General features: G+C 36.0%; 1 protein-coding gene across 2 annotated transcripts in view; it reads left to right on the top strand.

Annotated features, from left to right (window-relative positions):
- Positions 1 to 26,058, top strand: part of LOC133658651 (tripartite motif-containing protein 3-like) — a 58,638-nt gene that overhangs the window by 5,906 nt on the left and 26,674 nt on the right. The window contains exons 2-4 of one of the 2 annotated variants that reach the window (XM_062060908.1): positions 19,409 to 19,571; positions 22,021 to 22,246; positions 22,310 to 22,461. In XM_062060908.1, coding sequence (XP_061916892.1) covers positions 19,426 to 19,571; positions 22,021 to 22,246; positions 22,310 to 22,461 — 524 coding nt within the window. In that variant the 5' untranslated portion in view covers positions 19,409 to 19,425. Of the gene's footprint in view, positions 1 to 19,408; positions 19,572 to 22,020; positions 22,462 to 26,058 lie in introns of both variants that reach the window. The other variant, XM_062060907.1, reaches the window with a different exon arrangement.

Genomic DNA, 26,058 nt, shown 5'->3' on the forward strand with positions numbered 1-26,058 from the left:
TAATTGGTCCTGATATGATGTTGTACATTTTTTGTACTTTTCCTCTCAAAGCCGTGATGAGTGTGTGTTTATAACGCCGCACTGAAGGTCTCCCAGAAAGGTGTAGTGGACCACCTCCAAGAAGATTAGCTCATTAAAGCCGTCCTATTACAGTACGTGATGAACGCTGACGGATGGCGGGGACGCGGTGCTCATCCGTCTCACAAAGGGACATCCAGTGATGTCAGGTGGATGTGAGTTGCTGGTAATTTAGATTTAAGCAGTTTTTAATCCAGTTTTAGTCAAAGCCTTTTGACGGAAAATGTATTTTAGTTGTCATTTAAATGGATTAGTTTTAGTCAACTAAAATAAGTATAAAGTATAATCCATTGTTTTGAAACTGCTTTTATGAAGGTTAGTTTGGAGCACCTCAAAAACTACACTCTCAACATGTAGCAAGCACCTGGCGTTCCACCTTTTTCACGCCAAATATGAGACGAGGGACGTTGCCGTGGAAAGGTGCGCCGCCTCACGCCAACCTCACGGCTGACTTAGAATTTGGCAAGTTAGTTTCAATGTCATTTAATACTTTTTCCAAGTCTTTGTCTGTTTTATTGCAGGAAAAAAGGGTGTTGACGATGCAGTAGTCCTATGATAAGGTGACAAATATGTACTTTTTAGTTCTCCATGAAGGGTAAATTTCCGTCTTTGGAGGAAGTGTGACATGCACCTCATAGGTCAGGAGGAATATCTATTCCCAAGGGGGCCAAAATGGTCAAATCATGGCATGATAACTTAAAGATAAAGACAACTTCAGATTGTTTTCTTTGTTCCAAAATACAACAAGCACACTTACATGTTGCGGTTAATAGTATTCTATCTTCATTTTTTGTTTTTTTATACATCCTGAATAAATGATGTGATAATGATCATCAGTCAATTATGTGGAATTGAGTCCGGCAACGTTTTAAAATTCTCTCATCGGTGTTCATTTTGAATCTACCAGAATATGAAATGAATATCAAAATCAAATGGCAGGATGTTATTAATGTCATTTACTCATTTTCATCAACTGATGTGCTAACATCATGTGGTTTATTCCGTAAATATGTAGCATCTACAACAAAACTTGTCCATTTGATAGGGGATACTTATTATTTCAACCTTTTTTATATGTGCACCCAAAGAATGTGTCCCCCGTCATAAACACAACATGAAATGTGCAGATTATCAAGAACATTTGTTTTGGTACAAATTAGGGATGTCCGATAATATCGGCCGATAAATGCTTTAAAATGTGATTTTGGAAATTTTCGGTATCGGTCTCAAAATGATCGGTATCTGTTTCAAAAAGTAACATTTATGACTTTTTAAAACGCCGCTGTGTACACGGACGTAGGGAGAAGTACAGAGCGCCAATAAACCTTAAAGGCACTGCCTTTGCGTGCCGGCCCAGTCACATAATATCTACGGCTTTTCACACACACAAGTGAATGCAAGGCATACTTGGTCAACAGCCATACAGGTCACACTGAGGGCGGACGTATAAACAACTTTAACACTGTTACAAATATGTGAACCCACACCAAACAAGAATGACAAACACATTTCGGGAGAACATCCGCACCGTAACACAACATAAACACAACAGAACAAATACCCAGAACCTCTTGCAGCACTAACTCTTCCGGGACGCTACAATATACACCCCCCGCTACCCTCTACCCCCCCACCTCAACCTCCTCATGCTCTCTCAGGGAGAGCATGTCCCAAATTCCAAGCTGCTGTTTTGAGGCATGTTAAAAAAAAATAATGCACTTTGTGACTTCAATAAGAAATATGGCAGTGCCATGTTGGCATTTTTTTCCATAACTTGAGTTGATTTATTTTGGAAAACCTTGTTACATTGTTTAATGCATCCGGCGGGGCATCACAACAAAATTAGGCATAATAATGTGTTCATTCCACGACTGTATATATCGGTATCGCTTGATATCGGAATCGGTAATTAAGAGTTGGACAATATCGGATATCGGCAAAAAAGCCATTATCGGACATCTCTAGTACAAATGTCACATTGGCAACAACACCTTTGACAATCAAGGCGTGAAGATAACTACTAACATAGCTCCGCCCCCTCTGAAGGTGCAACAGGAGATACAAAGAATTGCTATAGCGACATCCAGTGGACACATTTAGAACAGCAGTTTCTTTCATTTACAAAATTACCGCTCATTTTTAGCAAACTCATCTGGCGCGCTGGATAAAACATGCTTGAGGAACTGAGCTGGCCCGCGGGCCGTACGTTTGACACCCCTGTCCTAGATTGATATTGTTTATTGTTTACAAACTAAGGAAGTAGGAGCCTTTAGTTTTTGCATTTGTTTACTTATTTCTGACTATTGACTTTATTACACATTTTGTATGGAATAAAAAGGTCTTAAGGAAATAATTAAAAAAATTATTGATATTGTTACGAATGTGTTTTTGGCGGATATTCCGTATTTTTTGGACTATAAGTCGCAGTTTTTTTCATAGTTTGGCCGAGGGTGCGACTTATACTCAGGAGCGACTTATGTGTGAAACGATTAACACATTAGCGTAAAATATCAAATAATATTATTTAGCTCATTCACGTAAGAGACTAGACCAGGGGTCACCAACGCGGTGCCCGCGGGCACCAGGTAGCCCGTAAGGACCAGATGAGTAGCCCGCTGGCCTGTTCTAAAAATAGCTCAAATAGCAGCACTTACCAGTGAGCTGCCTCTATTTTCTAAATTGTATTTATTTACTAACAAGCTGGTCTCGCTTTGCCCGACATTTTTAATTCTAAGAGAGACAAAACTCAAATAGAATTTGAAAATCCAAGAAAATATGTTAAAGACTTGGTCTTCACTTGTTTAAATAAATTCATTAATTTTTTGACTTTGCTTCTTATAACTTTCAGAAAGACAACTTTAGAGAAAAAATACAACCTTAAAAATGATTTTAGGATTTTTAAACACATATACCTTTTTACCTTTTGAATTCCTTCCTCTTCTTTCCTGACAATTTAAATCAATGTTCAAGTAAATGTATTTTTTTTATTGTAAAGAATAATAAATACATTTTAATTGAATTCTTCATTTTAGCTTCTGTTTTTTCGACGAAAAATATTTGTGAAATATTTCTTCAAACTTATTGTGATTAAAATTCCAAAAAATTATTCTGGCAAATCTAGAAAATCTGTAGAATCAAATGTAAGTCTTATTTCAAAGTCTTTTGAATTTCTTTTAAAATTTTTGTTCTGGAAAACCTAGAAGAAATAATGATTTGTCTTTGTTAGAAATATAGCTTGGTCCAATTTGTTATATATTCTAACAAAGTGTAGATTGGATTTTAACCTATTTAAAACATGTCATCAAAATTCTAAAATTAATCTTAATCAGGAAAAATTACTAACCATGTCCCATAAATTCTTTTTTTTATTTTTTCAAAAAGATTCGAATTAGCTAGTTTTTCTCTTCTTTTTTTCGGTTGAATTTTGAATTTTAAAGAGTCGAAATTGAAGATAAACTATGTTTAAAAATTTAATTGTCATTTTTTTCGTGTTTATTCCTCTTTTAAACCGTTCAATTAAGTGTAAATATCATTAATTATTAATAATAACATAGAGTTAAAGGTAAATTGAGCAAATTGGCTATTTCTGGCAATTTATTTAAGTGTGTATCAAACTGGTAGCCCTTCGCATTAATCACTACCCAAGAAGTAGCTCTTGCTTTCAAAAAGGTTGGTGACCCCTGGACTAGACGTATAAGATTTCATGGGATTTAGCGATTAGGAGTGACAGATTGTTTGGTAAACGTATAGCATGTTCTATATGTTATAGTTATTTGAATGACTCTTACCATAATATGTTACGTTAACATACCAGGCACGTTCTCAGTTGGTTATTTATGCCTCATATAACGTACACTTATTCAGCCCGTTGTTCACTATTCTTTAAACATTTTAAATTGCCTTTCAAGTGTCTATTCTTGGTGTTGGCTTTTATCAAATACATTTCCACAAAAAATGCGACCTATACTCCCGTGCGACTTGTATATGTTTTTTTCCTTCTTTATTATGCATTTTCGGCCGATGCGACTTATACTCCGGAGCGACTTATACTCCGAAAAATACGGTAGTTTATATGTGTCAAGTACCAAAATATGATTCTGAGGTGTATACCTGTAAAATTAGCTAAAAAATATGGCACCCTAATGTTAGCCCTGCAAAATATGCTGAATAAAAGATAGCACCCTAAAGTTAACATGCTAACAGTTAACATGAGAGTCATGTAAAATATGACTCTAAGTAGGGCTGAGCCATATGGCCTTTTATTAATATCTGGATATGTTTAGGCCATGTCATGATACACGATATATACAGAACTGTCTCAGAAAATTAGAATATTGTGATAAAGTTCTTTATTTTCTGTAATGCAATTAAAAAAACAAATGTCATACATTCTGGATTCATTACACATCAACTGAAATATTGCAAGCCTTTTATTATTTTAATATTGCTGATTATGGCATACAGCTTAAGAAAACTCAAAAATCCTATCTCAAAAAATTTGAATATTTCCTCAGACCAAGTTAAAAAAAAAAGATTTATAACAGCAAAACAAAATCAAACATTTAAAAATGTCAATTAATGCACTCAGTACTTGGTTGGGAATCCTTTTGCACGGATTATTGCACCAGTTACTGGTGGTTTTGGCACTGTGGGCAGGTGCCAGATCATGCTGGAAAATGAAATCATCATCTCCATAGAGCTTTTCAAGATATTTTTTTCATACGGTGTTGATCTGGAAATGGTTGCTTGGGCATTTTGTTGGTGTGGCACCGAACAGAGATGTTGACATGCGGAGTTTCTAGCACTCCTCATTCTCTAGCGGGTGACTTTTCAAATGATGCTACAAATTAGCAGAAGGTGCTACTTTTTGTAGAAACGCTTCAACATCTTCCCGCTTGAAGCCAAACCTCCGCCAGACGATGTACTCCCTGCTGTTTTTCTTGGGAATTAATTCTTCCTTCATTTGTTACCAGATTCACACCTTCCTTCTTTCGTATTATCACTCGCACCACTTTGCTTGCACCTGCCACAGCTAACTTTACCATTCCGCTACCTCTCTGCTCTGCGAGGGCGTATGACGTTGTATGTGACGTATGTAAGAAGGTGCGCTTGTTTTATGTCTCTGTGAGAAGGAGAGACAAGAAAGAGTGAGAAAAGCCTGTAGTGTAATGCCCGTATGGCGTCACATTAGTACCAAAAATCCAAGCGCGTAAAAACTGTTATCGCGCGCTGATTCTCCACTTCGTGCGCGCGCGCGACACCCTTTTGCGCGCGCGTGGTGCCTTTGTGCGCGCGCGCGGTGCCTTTCTGCGTGCGCGCTGTCTCGTTTTGCGCGCACGCGGTGCCTTTCTGCGCGCGCGCTGTCTCGTGTTGCGCGCGCGCGGTGCCTTTCTGTGCGCGAGCTGTCTCGGTCTGTGCGCTGTCATGTTTCATTTTGGTACTTTGGGGGCGGGCATGCTTAGACCGCCCCTTCTTTCTGATTGGCTTTGAGCAATCAGAAGTATAGCAGGGCGGGTCATCGTCAATATGTATCAAGATTTACGGAGGAAGAAGTGGATAAAAAAATGTTGGCTGAAAAAGAGGTAAGTTATTGAACTGGTTTGGAGTGATTGTAAGGGTACTATTACTAAAAATAATAATAATACATTTTTATTTATAAAACACTTTTCATACATTTAAAATGCAGCTCAAAGTGCTTTACATAGTTAAAAACAAAATGAGAAATAACACCCACACTCCATGAAGACAGTCAAACATGTACATAAAAATAAACACAACAACAACAACAACAATAATAATAACACAATGACAATAGCCAATCACAGGAACCCTCTGGACGTGGAGATCCAGAGGGCTCTTTGAGGAAACACTAGATGATCAAATAAATGGATTAAAAATAATTAAAATACACATCAGGTAAAAGTCCAAAAATAATACGAAAAAAGATAAGATATAATCAAACATAAAAATAAACTACAATATGAAAAACTATAAAATAAAATAAAATACAATAAAAACTGAAATATAAATATAATAAGACCATATAAAAATAGGCTAAGATAGGATAAAACATAAAAATAAGCTAAGATATGATAAACCATAAAAATAACTAATACTAATAGAATAATCCTGCACATTGGGCCTAATATTTGTGTAGTAAAGTGGTTTTTGAATTTGAGCAATGTAATCTGAAAGATGTTTAAAATATCAACAATTAATGTTAATATTTTTGAAACGATATACTTCTCATAACATGAGTATCTGTGTGCATGAGAGAGTGTAAAGAAAAGCATTGCTATAGTTTCACTTTATCTGCCTTTTTTTACAACCTACTTGAAGTTGTATTTTTTTTTTCTTTCTTTTTTTCTTCCTTTTTTTTTTCAAAGCCAATCAGAAAGAAGGGGCGGTCTAAGCATGCCCGCCCCCAAAGTACCAAAATGAAACATGACAGCGCACAGACCGAGACGCCGCGCGCGCGCAGAAAGGCGCCGCGCGCGCGCACGAAGTGGTAAATCAGCGCGCGATAACAGTTTTTACGCGCTTGGATTTTTGGTACTAATGTGACGCCATATGCCCGCAGCTAAAAGCAACTGCGTGAGAACGTATACTCCAATATCACCATATAGTCATTTTCTATATCGCACAGAGACAAACCCGCGATATATCGATATATCGCCCAGCCCTAACTCTAAGATGTATACCTGTAAAATTAGCTAAAAAAAGATGGCACCCTAATGTTATCACGCTAACATTTAATGTGTGTCATGTACCAAAATATGATTCTGAGGTGTAAACCTGTGAAATTAGCTAAAAAAGATAGCACCCTAATGTTAGCACGCTAACAGTTTACATGTGTCAAGTACCAAAATGATGATGATAAGCACATATTAACAGGAAATGAACAAGTAGATGAATAATGTTGACAAAATAATAGAATCATCAATATGTCAGCATGTATATTAGGAGCCTTTGTTTGCTTACTTACTACAAAGAGAATGTTCACTATCCTATTTAATGACAAAAGTATTATTTGATTGCAATAATAAACATATATTTTGTTAAAATAAAGCCAATAATGACATTTTTTGTGGTCCCCTTTTATTTAGAAAAGTATCAAATTAGATGTTGGTACTGTTAGCAAGATATTGGCATGGGGACAACCCTAATAACAAACAATACAGGATGCTGCAGTATGTATCCATTTTAGGCCGTATCGCTCTATTTTTTAGCTTTTTTAGCGTGTTTTTAGCCGTCCTGTGAAGACGTCGGAATGCACGACTCGGACGTGCTTCCAGGGAGTTTGTCTTTGCTTGGCCGGAGTGGGAAGATCTGAGACAGGCTGTCCAGGGGAACCAAGCGGAAAAAAACGAGGAAGAAGAGGAGGAGCCTCGGGGGCTGTGGCTCCTCCTCAGCTGCTGTAGATCAGTGAAAAGATGGTGCGGGGGATGGGGGGCTCAGTCATTGGGCCTCCAAACGAGCAGAAAAATAAGGACTGAGCAGATGATGATGATGAAGCACGTTTATGTAAGCACAATCGAGCATGCTGAGCTGCAGGAATGCTATTGTTGGACCGCACTGCTGCGTCTGCAATGGCCGACAGCTGCTTGTTCGTGTGTGTCATCCACTCAGCCAGCTGGCACCGACGTCAACATGCATCACATTTTTACAGCCAGGCCCAAAAAAGATCCAAATGTGAGGACGGGGGGGTCAACAATGTTTGAATCAAGCCTTGTGGGTCAAATACACTCTCAGCCTGGTGACAGGGTGCCCCATATAAAAACGTATTCCCAGCCCCTTCCTGCTCACTCACTGATAATAGCGACGCCAGCGTGCCAGTGTAACCCTGCTTTTTCCCTTCCGCCCGAGACTTGAACACCGGTCGGCGGCATGAGATGTAAGCACTCACGCTCAAATGTTAGCACGCTAATAGTCAAGTACCAAAATATGACTCTAAATTAGCTAAAAATATAGCTTTCTAATGTTAGCAGGCTAACAGTTTACATGTGTCAGGTACCAAAATATGTCTCTGATGTGATACCTACAAAAAATAACACTCTGTTAGCATCAAGTTACATGTGTCGAGTACCAAAATATGACTTTGTGGTGTATACCGTATTTTTCGGACTATAAGTCGCAGTTTTTTTTTAAAAGTTTGGCCAGGGGTGCGACTTATACTCAGGAGCGACTTATGTGTGAAATTATTAACACATTAGCTTAAAATATCAAATAATATTATTGATCTTATTCACGTAAGAGACTAGACGTATAAGATTTCATGGGATTTAGCGATTAGGAGTGACAGATTGTTTGGTAAACGTATAGCATGTTCTATATGTTATAGTTATTTGAATGACTCTTACCATAATATGTTACGTTAACATACCAGGCACCTTCTCAGTTGGTTATTTATGCCTCATATAACGTACACTTATTCAGCCTGTTGTTCACTATTCTTTATTTATTTTAAATTGCCTTTCAAATGTCTATTCTTGGTGTTGGCTTTTATCAAATACATTTCCACAAAAAATGCGACTTATACTCCAGTGCGACTTATATATGTTTTTTTCCTTCTTCATTATGCATTTTCGGCCGTTGCGACTTATACTCCGGAGCGACTTATACTCCAAAAAATACGGTACCCTAAAAAAACAGCACCCTAATGTTGGCAAGCTAACAAGTTACGTGCGTCGAGTACTAAAATATGAATGAGGTGTACACCTGTAAATTAGCTAAAAAAAGAAAGCACGCTAATAGTTTACCTGTGTCTAGTACCAAAATATGACCCTGAGCTGCATACCTGTAAAGTTAGCAGAAAAAAACTGTTAGCAGGCTAACAGTTTACATGCGTCAAGTACCAAAATATTACTTTGAGGTGTAAACCTGTGAAATTAGCTAAAAAAGATAGCACTCTAATGTTAGCAGGCTAACAGTTAACACGTATCAAGTACCAAAATATGAATGAGGTGTACACCTGTAAAATGTTTGCCCTGTAAAATATGCTAAAAAAAAAGATAGCACCCTTATTATAATTTACTTGCGTCAAGCACCAAAATATGACTCTCAGATGTACAACTGTAAAATTAGCTAAAAAATATAGCACTCTAATGTTAGCAGACTAATAGTTAACATGCATCAAGCACCAAAATATGAATCTGAGCTGTATACTTGTAAAATTAGCTAAAAAAAAAAAAAAGATAGCAGGCTAACAGTTTACATGTGTCAAGTACCAAAATATTACTTTGAGGTGTAAACCTGTGAAAGTAGCTAAAAAAGATAGCACCCTAATGTTAGCACGCTAACAGTTAACACATGTCAAGCACCAAAATATGACTCTGAGGTGTACACCTGTAAAATTAGCACAAAAAAAAAAGAGAACGCTCAAATTTTATGCATGCTAATTCGAAATGTCCGATACTATCGGCCGATAAATGCTTTAAAATGTAATATCGGAAATTATCGGTATGTTTTTTTTTATTATCGTTATTGTTTTTTTTTTGTTTTTTTTTTAAATTAAATCAACATAAAAAAAAACAAGATACACTTACAATTAGTGCACCAACCCAAAAAACCTCCCTCCCCCATTCACACTCATTCACACAAAAGGGTTGTTTCTTTCTGTTATTAATATTCTGGTTCCTACATTATATATCAATATATATCAATACAGTCTGCAAGGGATACAGTCCGTAAGCACACATGATTGTGCGTGCTGCTGCTCCACTAATAGTACTAACCTTTAACAGTTAATTTTACTCATTTTCATTCATTACTAGTTTCTATGTAACTGTTTTTATATTGTTTTACTTTCTTTTTTATTCAAGAAATTTTTTTTAATTTATGTATCTTATTTTATTTTATGATTTTTTTTCAAAAAGGACCTTATCTTCACCATACCTGTTTGTCCAAATTAGGCATAATAATGTGTTAATCCCACGACTGTATATATCGGTATCGGTTGTTATCGGTATCTGTAATTAAGAGTTGGACAATATCGGATATCGGCAAAATAGCCATTATCGGACATCCCTATTAGCAACCTAATGTTGGTATGCTAAGAAGTTACATGCGTCGAGTACCAAAATATGACACTGAGGTGTACGCCTGTAAAACTACCGGTAGCTTAAAAAGTTAGCAATTGGCTAACATTAGCACAGACCATTTTTACTTGTTTTGGTTTGATTCGGTTAAGTAATGTGGAAGTAAGACATTTTGATAGACAACAACTGTTGCCAAACACTGGGAATTTTGGGGTAATACAAAATAGCTGAATAGTTCTGAATGTTCAATCAATCAATCTTGTGAGAGTCCAGTCCATAGTGGATCTAACATAATAGTGTGAGAGTCCAGTCCATAGTGGATCTAACATAATAGTGAGAGTCCAGTCCATAGTGGATCTAACATAATAGTGAGAGTCCAGTCCATAGTGGATCTAACATAATAGTGAGAGTCCAGTCCATAGTGGATCTAACATAATAGTGAGAGTCCAGTCCATAGTGGATCTAACATAATAGTGTGAGAGTCCACTCCATAGTGGATCTAACATAATAGTGAGAGTCCAGTCCATAGTGGATCTAACATAAGTGTGAGAGTCCAGTCCATAGTGGATCTAACATAAGTGTGAGAGTCCAGTCCATAGTGGATCTAACATAATAGTGAGAGTCCAGTCCATAGTGGATCTAACATAATAGTGTGAGAGTCCAGTCCATAGTGGATCTAACATAATAGTGGGAGTCCAGTCCATAGTGGATCTAACATAATAGTGAGAGTCCAGTCCATAGTGGATCTAACATAATAGTGAGAGTCCAGTCCATAGTGGATCTAACATAATAGTGTGAGAGTCCAGTCCATAGTGGATCTAACATAATAGTGAGAGTCCAGTCCATAGTGGATCTGACATAATAGTGAGAGTCCAGTCCATAGTGGATCTGACATAATAGTGAGAGTCCAGTCCATAGTGGATCTAACATAATAGTGAGAGTCCAGTCCATATTGGATCTAACATAATAGTGTGAGAGTCCAGTCCATAGTGGATCTAACATAATAGTGAGAGTCCAGTCCATAGTGGATCTAACATAATAGTGTGAGTCCAGTCCATAGTGGATCTAACATAATAGTGTGAGTCCAGTCCATAGTGGATCTAACATAATAGTGTGAGTCCAGTCCATAGTGGATCTAACATAATAGTATGAGAGTCCAGTCCATAGTGGATCTAACATAATATTGTGAGAGTCCAGTCCATAGTGGATCTAACATAATAGTGAGAGTCCAGTCCATAGTGGATCTAACATAATATTGTGAAAGTCCAGTCCATAGTGGATCTAACATAATATTGTGAGAGTCCAGTCCATAGTGGATCTAACATAATAGTGAGAGTCCAGTCCATAGTGGATCTAACATAATAGTGAGGGTCCAGTCCATAGTGGATCTAACATAATAGTGAGGGTCCAGTCCATAGTGGATCTAACATAATAGTGAGAGTCTAGTCCATAGTGGATCTAACATAATAGTGAGAGTCCAGTCCATAGTGGATCTAACATAATATTGTGAAAGTCCAGTCCATAGTGGATCTAACATAATATTGTGAGAGTCCAGTCCATAGTGGATCTAACATAATAGTGAGAGTCCAGTCCATAGTGGATCTAACATAATAGTGTGAGTCCAGTCCATAGTGGATCTAACATAATAGTGAGAGTCCAGTCCATAGTGGATCTAACATAATAGTGTGAGTCCAGTCCATAGTGGATCTAACATAATAGTGAGAGTCTAGTCCAGGGGTCACCAACCTTTTTGAAACCAAGGGCTACTTCTTGGGTACTGATTAATGCGAAGGGCTACCAGTTAGATACACACTTAAATAAATTGCCAAAAATAGCCAATTTGCTCAATTTACCTTTAACTCTGTTATTATTAATAATTAATGATATTTATCTTTGTGGAAACACTGATCATCTTAATGATTTATCACAATAAATATATATAGAAACAGATAAATATCAATATGCAACACTTTATTTTTATATTTTCTCTAAGTGCACATTTTTCAAATTGAACATTTTCAAATGATCACTTCTAAGACAGTCTTGTGAAATCACAATATTCCATTTTAACTAGCTAGCCACTAACATTTTTTAACAAATCATGAATTACTTTGCACCATGTTTGTACAAATAATAACTCATGTAAAATACAAAAGTAAACTCTCAAATTTTTAAATCATGTCACACTTTGAACTGGACACCAAATCTGTTATCTGTTTCTTTGTCAGTTAGTGGGAAGCCTGGCATTGCATGCTGTTAACTAGTGTGTTGTACTCTGGTGTGTAACTTGACACTGCAACTCTGAGTGAGTCTTGCAGATGTGCATCAGTGAGGCGTGTTCTGTGTTTGTTCTTGATGAAGTTCATGTCAGAAAAGGCTGATTCACAAAGATAAGATTTTTCCTCATTGTTTGCGGAACCTTCTTAATCTTTTGGACATATTTTCACAGCAATCTGGCCTTAAGCTTAATTATGATAAATGTAAAATGTTAAGGATCGGAAATCTAAAGGGAACGTCCTTTCGAATGGAATGCAAAGTGCCTGTTTTGTGGACAGATGGACCAGTTAACATACTTGGTGTTGTTGTCCCAGAAAATCTGGAAGATCTAGGCTCAGTAAATTATGTTTATCGACTAAGAAAGCTGGACAAAATTATGCAATTATGGAAAGGGAAATCCCTAACCTTGTATGGTAAAATGTCTATTGCCAACTCGTTAATTATTCCTCAATTTATTTATTTGTTTTTGTCATTACCAGCTCCATCACAAAACTTTTTTAAGATTTATGAGCGGAGGGTCTTCGATTTTGTCTGGAACGGCAAACCAGAAAAGATTAAAAGAAAGGTTTTGTACAAAGAGTATGAATATGGGGGCCTGAAACTTCTCAACCTTGAAGCTATGTGTCTGTCTTTAAAAGCATCAATTGTTCCAAAGATGTATTTAAACATTGAGTGGTACACAAATGTCCTGTTGGACAAAAAACATGTACTGTATCAAAAGAAATTGTATCCTTTTTTACAAGTGATCCCCTCCCAGAGAGTCTGCTGGGAAACATGGCGGGGTTCATAAAGGAAACAATCCACTCATAGTGGTGTTTTCAATTTTATGTGCCAGAAAAAAGAGACGATATTTTGCAGCAGTTAATATGGATGAACTCTAATGTTGTAATAGATGGAAAGCCTTTCTTTTGGAAAAATATGTTTGAAAGAGGAATCATTTTTGTCAATGATATTATCAATGAGAATGGTAAAATTATGAAGTATGATGAATTTAGAGCTATGTATGGTGATGCTTGCTCAAGCTTTTCATTTTATCAACTAACTGGAGTAATTGGGAAAAGATGGAAACAAATAATTAATTATGGAACTACTAAATTATTAGTTTGTAAACCTCTAATAAGAAATTCTAGTTGGCAAAAAGGAACTAAAATAAATAGAAAAATATATAATTTTTATTTAATAAAGAAATCTTTGAAGGCTGCCTCATACAACACAAATGGAAAATGGGAGGACTTTTTTGACTGCCCGTTGCCATGGGATGCCATATTCAAACTAATCTATAAAACCACTATCGATGTGCAAAATCGTTATTTTCAAATTAAAATTATTTATAACTTCTTACCCACAGGGAAATTGTTAAAATTATGGAATATGACAGAGTCAGATGATTGCCGATTTTGTTGTCAGGAGCCTGAATCCACCCTGCATTTGTTCTGGTATTGTGATATTGTGTCTTTGTTTTGGGTGGAAGTTGAAAAAATGTGTTTAAGGATTGGTTTGTTTATGAAGCTTAATGTGGTTTCTGTTATTTTAGGAGAGTTCATTGACAATCATGATTTAGTCAATTTAATTATAGTACTCTGTAAAATGTTTATTTTTAAGGCCAAACACAGATATTCACTTAGTATTACTTTCTTTAAAACATGTATTCAGTATTTTCTAACTTTAGAAAGTTACATGGTTGAAAACGATAATGATGCCAAAAAACATAAAAAAAAAGATGAGAAGTCCTCAAAGTCTTATTTTGAAAGTATAATTATGTTTATAGATTATATGATATCTGTTGTTGTGTTCCCTAATTTGAGTGACCTGGACATAATCTGGACTGTACATAAATGCTTATTTTGAAAATGTAATTTTGTTTATAAATTATATGCAATCTGTTGTGTTCCCTAATTTTTTTCTGTGTACATGAATGAAGGTGTGTGTTGCTGAGTCCGACTTGGACATTATCTGGACTGGGCCTGGTTTAAAAAACCCTTTAAACAAATCTAATTTCATTGACAACCTGGTCTGTTGAAGATAAGGCCCTTTTTTTAAAAATAAAATAAAATAAGATAAATAAATAAAAAACATTTTCTTGGATAAAAAAGAAAGTAAAACAATATAAAAATAATTACATAAAAAATAGTAATTAATGAAAATGTTAGTGGACCAGCAGCCTATACAATCATGTGTGCTTCAGGGACTGTGTCCCTTGCAGATGTGTTGTCTATGTTGTGGGAACCAGAATATTGGTAGCAGAAAGAAATAACCCCTTTTGTGTGAGTGGGTGTGGATGAGTGTGCATGGGGGAGGTTGTTTGGGTTCATGCACTGATTGAAAGTGTTTCTTGTGTTTTTCTATGTAGATTTAATTTAAAAAAAAATAAAAAAATTTAATTTTTTTATTTTATTTTATTTTTTTTATTTATTTTTTTTAGAACAGGCCCGCGGGCGACTCATCTGGTCCTTACGGGCGACCTGGTGCCCGCGGGCACCGCGTTGGTGACCCCTGGTCTAGTCCATAGTGGATCTAACATAATAGTGAGAGTCCAGTCCATAGTGGGGCCAGCAGGAAACCATCCGGAGTGGAGACGGGTCAGCAGCACAGAGATGTCCCCAACCGATGCACAGGCGAGCGGTCCACCCCAGGTCCCGACTCTGGACAGCCAGCACTTCATCCATGGCCACCAGACCTGTGCCCCCCTCCCCTCCATGAAGGAGAGGGGGGGCAGAGCAGAAAAGAAACGGCAGATCAACTGGTCTAAAAAGGGGGTCTATTTAAAGGCTAGAGTATACAAATGAGTTTTAAGATGGGACTTAAATGCTTCTACTGAGGTAGCATCTCTAACTGTTACCGGGAGGGCATTCCAGAGTATTGGAGCCCCAATAGAAAACGCTCTATAGCCCGCAGACTTTTTTTGAGCTCTGGGAATCACTAATACGCCGGAGTTCTTTGAAGGCAGATTTCTTGGCGGGACATATGGTACAATACAATCAGCAAGATAGGATGGAGCTAGACCGCGTAGTATTTTATACCTAAGTAGTAAAACCTTAAAATCACATCTTAAATGTGATTATGGAATGGTTGAAATGGGTTGAAAAATGTAGTTGAAAGAAAAGTGACATTTTCGGAGCTTTGAAAAGTGTTGGCTGGAATGTCCAGGATGAGTGGAATGTGTTGGAATGTTTGACAGAATTGTGGGGAAAACGTAGAATTCTTGGAAATGTGGGAATTTTTTGGAAAGAAAAATGGTTGCTCACTTGTCATAAGTGATTTGTGTGGAATTATTTGATTCTATTTGAAGCCAATTAATGTTACAAAAGTCAAAAGCAGTGAAGTTGTCACGTTGTGTAAATGGTAAATAAAAAGAGAATACAATGATTTGAAAATCCTTTTCAACTTATATTCAATTGAATAGACTGCAAAGACAAGATATTTCATGTTCACACTGAGAAACTTCTTTTTTTTTTGCAAATAATCATTAACTTAGAATTTAATGGCAGCAACACATTGCAAAAAAGTTGTTAGAGGTGCATTTTTACCACTGTGTTACATGGCCTTTCCTTTTAACAACACTCAGTAAAGGTTTGGGAACTGAGGAGACACATTTTTGAAGTGGAATTCTTTCCCATTCTTGCTTGATGTACAGCTTAAGTTGTTCAACAGTCTCCCTTCTCATATTTTAGCCTTCATATTGCACCACACATTTTCAATGGGAGACAGGTCTGGACTACAGGCAGGCCAGTCTAGTACCCGCACTCTTTTACTACGAAGCCACGCTGTTGTAACACCTGGCTTGGCATTGTCTTAAGTTAAAGGCCTACTGAAAGCCACTACTAGCGACCACGCAGTCTGATAGTTTATATATCAATGATGAAATCTTAACATTGCAACACATGCCAATACGGCCGGGTTAACTTATAAAGTGACATTTAAAACTTCCCGGGAAATATCCGGCTGAAACATCGCGGTATGATGACGTATGCGCGTGACGAAGTCCGAGTAACGGAAGTTATGGTACCCCGTAGAATCCTATACAAAAAGCTCTGTTTTCATTTCATAATTCCGCAGTATTCTGGACATCTTTTGCAATTTTTTTAATGAACAATGAAGGCTGCAAAGAAGACAGTTGTAGGTGGGATCAGTGTATTAGCAGCGGACTACAGCAACACAACCAGTAGGACTTTGTTGGAGCGCTAGCCGCGCTAGCCGCGCTAGCCGCGCTAGCCGCCGACCTCACCTTGACTTCCTACGTCTGCGGGCCGCCAAACGCATCGGGTGAAGTCCTTCGTCCTTCTGCCGATCGCTGGAACGCAGGTGAGCACGGGTGTTGATGAGCAAATGAGGGCTGGCTGGCGTAGGTGGAGAGCTAATGTTTTTAGCATAGCTCTGTGCAGTCCGGTTGCTAAGTTAGCTTCAATGGCGTCGTTAGCACAGCATTGTTAACCTTCGCCAGGCTGGAAAGCATTAACCGTGTATTTACATGTCCATGGTTTAATAGTATTGTTGATTTTCTATCTATCCTTCCAGTCAGGGGTTTATTTCTTTTGTTTCTATATGCAGTTAAAGCAAGATGCTATCACGTTAGCTCGTAGCTAAAGCATTTCGCAGATGTATTGTCGTGGAGATAAAAGGCACTGAATGTCCATTTCGCGTTCTCGACTCTCATTTTCAAGAGGATATAGTATCCGAGGTAGTTTAAAATACAAATCTGTGATCTACAATAGAAAAATGAGAGTGTGGAATCCAATGAGCCAGCTCGTACCTAAGTTACGGTCAGAGCGAAAAAAGATACGTCCATCACTGTCTCTCAAGTCCTTCACTGTAACGTTCCTCATCTACGAATCTTTCATCCTCGCTCAAATTAATGGGGTAATCATCACTTTCTCGGTCCGAATCTCTCTCGCTCCATTGTAAACAATGGGGAATTGTGAGGAATACTAGCTCCTGTGACGTCACGCTACTTCCGGTACAGGCAAGGCTTTTTTTTATCAGCGAGCAAAAGTTGCGAACTTTATCGTCGATTTTCTCTACTAAATCCTTTCAGCAAAAATATGGCAATATCGCGAAATGATCAAGTATGACACATAGAATGGATCTGCTATTCCCGTTTAAATAAAAAAAAATCATTTCAGTAGGCCTTTAAGTTAAAGTAGCAATGATTGTCACACACACACTAGGTGTGGGGAAATTTGTCCTCTGCATTTGACCCATCCCCTTGTTCACCTCTTGGGAGATGAGGGGAGCAGTGGGCAGCAGCGGTGGCCGCGCCCGGGAACCATTTTTGGTGATTTTACCCCCAATTCCAACCCTTGATGCTGAGTGCCAAGCAGGGAGGTAATGGGTCCCATTTTTATAGTCTTTGGTATGACTCGTCTTGCTGAAATAAGCAGGGGCGTCCATGGTAACGTTGCTTGGATGGCAACATATGTTGCTCCAAAACCTGTATGTACCTTTCAGCATTAATGGTGCCTTCACAGATGTGTAAGTTACCCATGCCTTGGGCACTAATACACCCCCATACCATCACACATGCTGGCTTTTACACTTTGCGCCTAGAACAGTCCGGATGGTTCTTTTCCTCTTAGGTCCGGAGGACACGACGTCCAAAGTTTCTAAAAACAATTTGAAATGTGGACTCGTCAGACCACAGAACACTTTTCCACTTTGCATCAGTCCATCTTAGATGAGCTCGGGCCCAGCGAAACCGGCGGCGTTTCTGGGTGTTGTTGATAAATCAATCAATCAATCAATGTTTATTTATATAGCCCTAAATCACAAGTGTCTCAAAGGGCTGTACAAGCCACAACGACATCCTCGGTACAGAGCCCACATACGGGCAAGGAAAACTCACCCCAGTGGGACGTCAATGTGAATGACTATGAGAAACCTTGGAGAGGACCGCATATGTGGGTAACCCCCAAATGGCTTTCGCTTTGCATAGTAGAGTTTTAACTTGCACTTACAGATGTAGCGACCAACTGTAGTTACTGACAGTGGTTTTATGAAGTGTTCCTGAGCCCATGTGGTGATATCCTTTACACACCGATGTCGCTTTTTGATGCAGTACCGCCTGAGGGATCGAAGGTCACGGGCATTCAGTGTTGGTTTTCAGCCTTGCTGCTTACGTGCAGTGATTTCTCCAGATTCTCTGAACCCTTTGATGATATTACGGAGCGTAGATGGTGAAATCCCTAAATTCCTTGCAATAGCTGGTTGAGAAATGTTGTTCTTACACAATTTGCTCAGGCATTTGTTGACAAAGTGGTGAGCCTCGCCCCGTCCTCGTTTGTGAATGACTGAGCATTTCATGGAAGCTTCTTTTATACCCAATCATGGCACCCACCTGTTCCCAATTAGCCTGTTCACCTGTGGGATGTTCCAAATAAGTCTTTGATGAGCATTCCTCAACTTTCTCAGTCTTTTTGCCTCTTGTGCCAGCTTTTTTGAAACATGTTGCAGGCATGAAATTCCAAATGAGCTAATATTTGCAAAAAATAAAGTTTTCCAGTTGGAACGTTAAGTATCTTGTCTTTGCAGTCTATTCAATTGAATATAAGTTGAAAATGATTTGCAAATCATTGTTTTTATTTACCATTTACACAACGTGACAACTTCACTGCTTTTTTGGGTTTTGTACTTGTAGTTGAAATGCTGTGACTTTCCTAATCCTTTGTGAAACATTACCAGTGTCAGTACGGCTCGTGAGTGTGCCAAACACTTGCTGATCACTGATTCGTAGGGATGCTGTGATCCTGTTGCAGGGAATGTGACAGATGTGCAGCTTTGCTGGATTTGAACCATCAACCTTTTTCAGAGCCTTCAATTTGAAGAAATACTGTGTTCCTCCTCCTTTAAGTATGAGAGAAAACATCTCCTGACCCTGGTTTGTTCCCAGGGACATATTTCATAAACAGACATTTATATAACCGCTCCATGACTCATTTCCTCCGCGCGCTCTTATACTGAAAGTCTGCACGCCGACGCCCTCCCTAAAGTCCTGACCTGGAACGTCTCTCTGGTCCGTGCAGGCCGCGTGTCGCTCCCAATGTCCGTGTCCATGGCCAAGCGAGAGAGCGGCAGCACCAGCCCGGTGGTGAGGCAGATCGACAAACAGTTCCTGGTGTGCAGCATCTGCCTGGAGCGCTACCACAACCCCAAGGTGCTGCCCTGCCTGCACACCTTCTGTGAGAGGTACGCACCGCACCCCAGTCCACACATGGCTGTGGACCTGTACCTCGGACTTAGGTCCACCACAAGGTGACGGGAATAGGCGGCGGTTAATTTCAGGGATATTAAAACATAGCTGATAATAATCATATAATTAAATAAATACAACATTGGCTAGAAAAAAAACGGGCTAATAATGATAGGGTTAAATAGATAAATACAATAATAAGTAAAACATAGCTAATAGGATAACGTTAATAATTACAATATTGGCTGAAAATAAAATATTACTAATACAATAGGAGTAGATAAATCAATACAAGAATATTGGCTAAAAAGACAAAACCGGTAATAATTGGATTTAATAAATAAACACAGTAATATTGTCAAAAATAGTAAAAACATAGCTAATAAGTAGAGGAATGTTAATATAAAATGTACTAAAAAATAAAACCTCGCTAATAATTGGATTTAATAAGTAAATTCAGTAATATTGTCAAAAAATAAGTAAAACATAGCTAATAATTAGAGGAATGTTGATAAAAAATTAACTAAAAATAAAACAAAGCTAATAATGCAGTAGCATTCAATTGATAAATACAATAATTTGGCAAAAAAGTACAACATAGCAAATATTAATAATACAAATACATGAATACAATATTGGCTAAATAATTTGTAATATTAATAATAAAATTGCATAAATACAATATTGGCTAAAATAAAACTTAGATAATAATTGGATTTATGAAATAAAAACAGTAGTATTGTCCAAAAATAAATAAAACATAACTAATAATATTAGGATCATGTAAATACAATATTTACTAAATAATAAATCATAAGTAAATACAATACAAAATAGCTAATATTGTTAATAATACAAGTAAATAAATATATTGGCTAAGAATAAAACGTATCAAATAATAATAATACTAGTATATTTAAATACATACAAAATTGGCTAAAATAAAACATAGTTTACAATTATAGGGTTGAATAGATAAATACAATAATATTGACAAAAATCAGTAAAACATAACTAATAATAGGATATAGTTTATACGATACTTGCGAAAAAATAAAACATAGTTGATGATGCAATAGGATTAAATAAATGAATACAATAATATTGGCTGAAAATAAAACATAGATAATATTAATAATAACATTTAAAAAATAATGCAATATTGCCGAAAAATAAAATGTGCATCCAGTAATAATAGAATTAAGTTAATAAAACATTGGCTAAAAATAAAACATGGCTAGTAATTATAGGGTTGAATAAATAAATAATATTGTTCAATACAACACTGACTAAAAATAAAACATACTATAGCTAATAATATGATACAAGTAAATAAAAATACAATAATATTGACTAAAATGAAAAAATAGCTAATAATTGGATTAAATAAGTAAATACAATAATATTGATAAAAAAAATAGGTAAACATAGCTAATAATAATAGGATATTGTTATTACAATATTTATTAAAAACAAATAAAACACAGCTAATAGGATAATGTTAATAAATACAATATTGACTAAAAATAAAACATAACGATAATAATTGGATTAAATACGTAAATACAATAGGAAATTAAACATTTAATGATACTGACTGAAATAAAACAGTTAATAATTGTATTAACAAGTAAATTATTGACCAAAAATAAGTAAAACATAGCTAATGATAGGAGGATAGTGTTAATAATACAATATTTATTAAAGAATAAAACATAGTTAATAAAAATAATATGAATAAATACAATAATATTGACAGAAATTGGAACATTGCTAATAAAAATAATAAGATTCAATTAATAAAAACTATATTATTGACTGAAAATAAAACATGGCTAATAAAAATATGATTGAATAAATATATACAATAATATTGACTGAAAATAAAACATGGCTGATAATATGATTAAATAAATAAATACCATAACAGTGACTGAAAATAAAACATAGCTAATAAAAATTATATGATTAAATACAAAAATACAATGCTAATAAGAATAATATGATTAAATAAAAAAATACAATAACATTGATTGAAAATAAAACATAGCTAATACAAATAATTTGATTAGATACCTAAATACCATTATATTGACTGAAAAAACATAGCTAATAAAATACAATGATATTAACTGAAACTTATAATGATAGTAGGATGTATTAAATAAAACTAATTGTGTCGGCCCATATTATAAAAAAGGCAAAAATGTTGTGCATGGGGACAATACAAAAGATGAGATATCAGCTCCAGGCACGACATTGTGAGAAAATGTTAGTTTTCAAGTGTTTACTTGGCCAAATGTAATGACAACAATGTTGACACTGATGAAAGATGGTTACTGGGACAACAATGTCTCCGAGGCTGGATGGCTCTTGAAAGGTTGATGATGTCGTCGTTAGCTTGTGTTACTTCCTGTCCCATTCATTTCAACCTTCTCCTCCAAGATGTCTGCAGAACTACATCCCCCCCGAGTCCCTCACGCTGTCCTGTCCGGTGTGCCGCCAGACGTCCATCCTGCCAGAGAAGGGCGTGGCCGCCCTGCAGAACAACTTCTTCATCACCAACCTGATGGAGGTCCTGCAGCGCGACACCGAGTGCAGCCCGCCGGCCGCCCGCAACGTCTTGGAGTCGGCCAGCCAGCCCCTGTCCTGTCCCAACCACGAGGGCAAGGTGAGTGGCCGCCACGCTGCCGGCCCACACCCCGGAAAGCCTCACCCGCTGCCCCGCCCGCAGGTGATGGAGTTCTACTGCGAGTCGTGTGAGACGGCCATGTGCTTGGAGTGCACGGAGGGCGAGCACAGGGAGCATGTGACGGTCCCCCTGAGGGATGTTCTGGAACAACATAAGTCGGCGCTGAAGGGCCAGCTGGACGTCGTGCGCAACAGGTTGGCAGCCATCTTTGAATGTTCCAGGAACTTGCTTGTCGTACGGGAGTTGTACTTCCCCAGGTTGAGCAATAGTCTCTAACTTTTTCCACTGAGGCCCACACTCTAAAAAATCAGAGCAATTTGATAGTTTTCATTTTCAAAACCAAAACAATATGTAAATTTTTTTTTTTAACTTTTAGGCCTCCACTCAAGTTTGACCCCAGGGCCCTGGAAGGGTCTCAATTAGGGATGTCCGATAATGGCTTTTTTGCGGATATCCGATATTCCGATATTGTCCAACTCTTAATTACAGATACCGATATCAACCGATACCGATAAATGCGTTAAAATGTCGTATCGGAAATTATCGGTATTGTTTATTTTATTATCTCTATCGTTTTTTTTTATTTTATTAAATCAACATAAAAAACACAAGATACACTTACAATTAGTGCACCAACCCAAAAAACCTCCCTCCCCCCATTTCTTTCCGTTATCAATATTCTGGTTCCTACATTATATATCAATATATATCAATACAGTCTGCAAGGGATACAGTCCGTAAGCACACATGATTGTGCGTGCTGCTGCTCCACTAATAGTACTAACCTTTAACAGTTAATTTTACTCATTTTCATTAATTACTAGTTTCTATGTAACTGTTTTTATATTGTTTTACTTTCTTTTTTATTCAGGAAAATGTTTTTAATTTAGTTATCTTATTTTATTATTATTTTTAAAAAGTACCTTATCTTCACCATACATGGTTGTCCAAATTAGGCATAATAATGTGTTAATTCCACGACTGCATATATCGGTTGATATCGGTATCGGTTGATATCGGTATCGGTAATTAAAGAGTTGGACAATATCGGAATATCGGATATCGGCAAAAAGCCATTATCGGACATCCCTAATACTGATATATACAGTCGTGGAATTAGCACATTATTATGCCTAATTCGGACAACCAGGTATGGTGAAGATAAGGTCCTTTTTAAAATAATTCATAAAATAACATAAATAAATTAAAAACATTTTCTTGAATAAAAAGAAAGTAAAACAATATAAAAACAGTTACATAGAAACTAGTAATGAATGAAAATTAGTAAAATGAAGTGTTAAAGGTTAGTACTATTAGTGGAGCAGCAGCACGCACAATCATGTGTGCTTACGGACTGTATCCCTTGCAGACTGTATTGATATATATTGATATATAATGTAGGAAGCAGAATATTAATAACAGAAAGAAACAACCCTTTTGTGTGAATGAGTGTAAATGGGGGAGGGAGGTTTTTTGGGTTGGTGCACTAATTGTAAGTGTATCTTGTGTTTTTTATGTTGATTTAATAAAAAAAATATATATAAGAAAAACGATACCGATAATTAAAAAAACGATACCGATAATTTCCGATATTACATTTTAAAGCATTTATCGGCCGATAGTATCGGACATCTCTAGTCTCAATCATTAAAATGTTAAAAATAATTCATATATATATTTTTTTTTTATTCAAAGTGGAATATTTGATGTGAAGCAATTGGAGCCTTAAAGTAGGTCTTTATTGTCATCGCACAAGTACAACGAAACTTTGTTTTCAGCACAAAAATAAATAGGTCAATAATTCATAACATTGATTTTGATTCAATCAGTCAATCAATGTTTACTTATATAGCTCTAAATCACAAGTGTCTCAAAGGGCTGCACAAGCCACAACGACATCCTCGGCTCAGATCCCACATCAAGGCAAGAAAAAACTCAACTCAATGGGATGACAATGAGAAACCTTGGAGGGGACCGCAGATTCATTATTATTTTTGAACAATGACAGTTTGAAAAAAAAATCCCACTAAAATGTAATGTTTTGCTTTCAACTTTTAAGTCTCTAAATCAACTTTAGATTTATAAGTTATTATTATTATTTATTATTTTAAGTTTTTTGTTTTATTTTATGCCTTTTTTTGTCAAATAAACCTTTTTTTTATATGGCAAAACACCAAATATGCAATATTTTCTCCCCAGAATATTTTAAAGTGGAATATTGGATGTTAAATACCTTAAATACGTCAACATTTTTTAATAACATTGAGCAATGACAGTTTGATTAAAAATAAAATCCCACTAAAATTCTTGGGGATCCAAAATAGCCCCTCATAAAAGTGTTAAAAAAATAAGTCATACAATATTTTATTTTTTTGTTTTGCTTTGAAGATTTAAGTCTCTAAATAAACTTTAGATCTATAAGTTATTATTATTATTATTTATTATTTTGTTATGTTTTTTGTTATATTTTATGCCTTTTTTTGTCGGATAAACCCTTTTTTTATATGGCAAAAACACAAAATATGCAATATTTTCTCCCCAGAATACATTACAGTGGAATATTTGATGCGAAATACCTAAAACACGTCAATATTTTTTAATAACATTGATTTTAGTTGATTAATATTTTTAAACAATGACAGTTTGAAAAAAAAATCCCGCTAAAATTCTCGGGGATCCAAAAGGGTCCCACTCATAAAAGTGTTAAAAAAAATAAGTCATACATTATTTCATTGTATTTTTGCTCTCAACATTTAAATCTCTAAATCAAATTTAGATATACAGTATAAGTCCATTATAAGTCTTATGATTTTTTAAAAAATTTTTTTGCCCTTTTTTGTCAAAGAAACACTTTTTTATATGGCAAAAACACAAAATATGCAATATTTTCTCCCCAGAATACATTACAGTAGAATATTTGATGTGTAAAACACGTCAATATTTTTTAATAACATTGATTTTAATTGATTATTATTTTTGAGCAATGACAGTTTGAAAAAAAATCCCGCTAAAATTCTGGGGGATCCAAAAGGGTCCCACTCAAAAAAGTGTTAAAAAAATAAGTCATACATTATTTTATTGTATTTTTGCTTTCAACATTTAAATCTCTAAATCCACTTTAGATATTTAAGTCCATTATAAGTCTTATGATTTTGTTTTTTGTTTTTTGCCCTTTTTTGTCAAAGAAACCCTTTTTTATATGGCAAAAACACAAAATATGCAATATTTTCTCCCCAGAATACTTTAAAGTGGAATATTTGATGTGAAATACCTTAAATACGTCAATATTTTTTAATAACATTGATTTTAATTGATTATTATTTTTTGAGCAATGAAAAAAAAACACTAAATAGTTTGGGGATACAAAAGGGCCCCACAGTCATTAAACTGTTAAAAATAAGTCATACATTATTTATTTTTTTACTCTCAATGCTTAAGTCTCTCGATCTACTTCAGATCTATCCGTCGATTTTTTTGTTTGTATTTTTTCATGTTTGTTTTTCTTTTATTATCTTCTGCCCTTTTGTAAAAGAAAACTTCGTTTTTTGTACAGCAAAGCCACAAAATATGCAATATTTTCCCCCAAAATGTTTCAAAGTGGAAATTTTGTTGTGAAGTATTTGGAGCCTTGAACAGGTCAATAATTCATAACACTGATTTTATTAATTATAATTTTTTGAGCAAAGTCTTTTTTTGTTTTTTTTTAAATCCACAAAAAATATTGGGGAGCCACAATGGTCCCACTCATAAAAGTGTTAAAAACAAGTTATACACAATTTTTATTTTACTTT

Source organism: Entelurus aequoreus, linkage group LG10, assembly GCF_033978785.1.
Source record: "Entelurus aequoreus isolate RoL-2023_Sb linkage group LG10, RoL_Eaeq_v1.1, whole genome shotgun sequence".
Taxonomy (NCBI): domain Eukaryota; kingdom Metazoa; phylum Chordata; class Actinopteri; order Syngnathiformes; family Syngnathidae; genus Entelurus; species Entelurus aequoreus.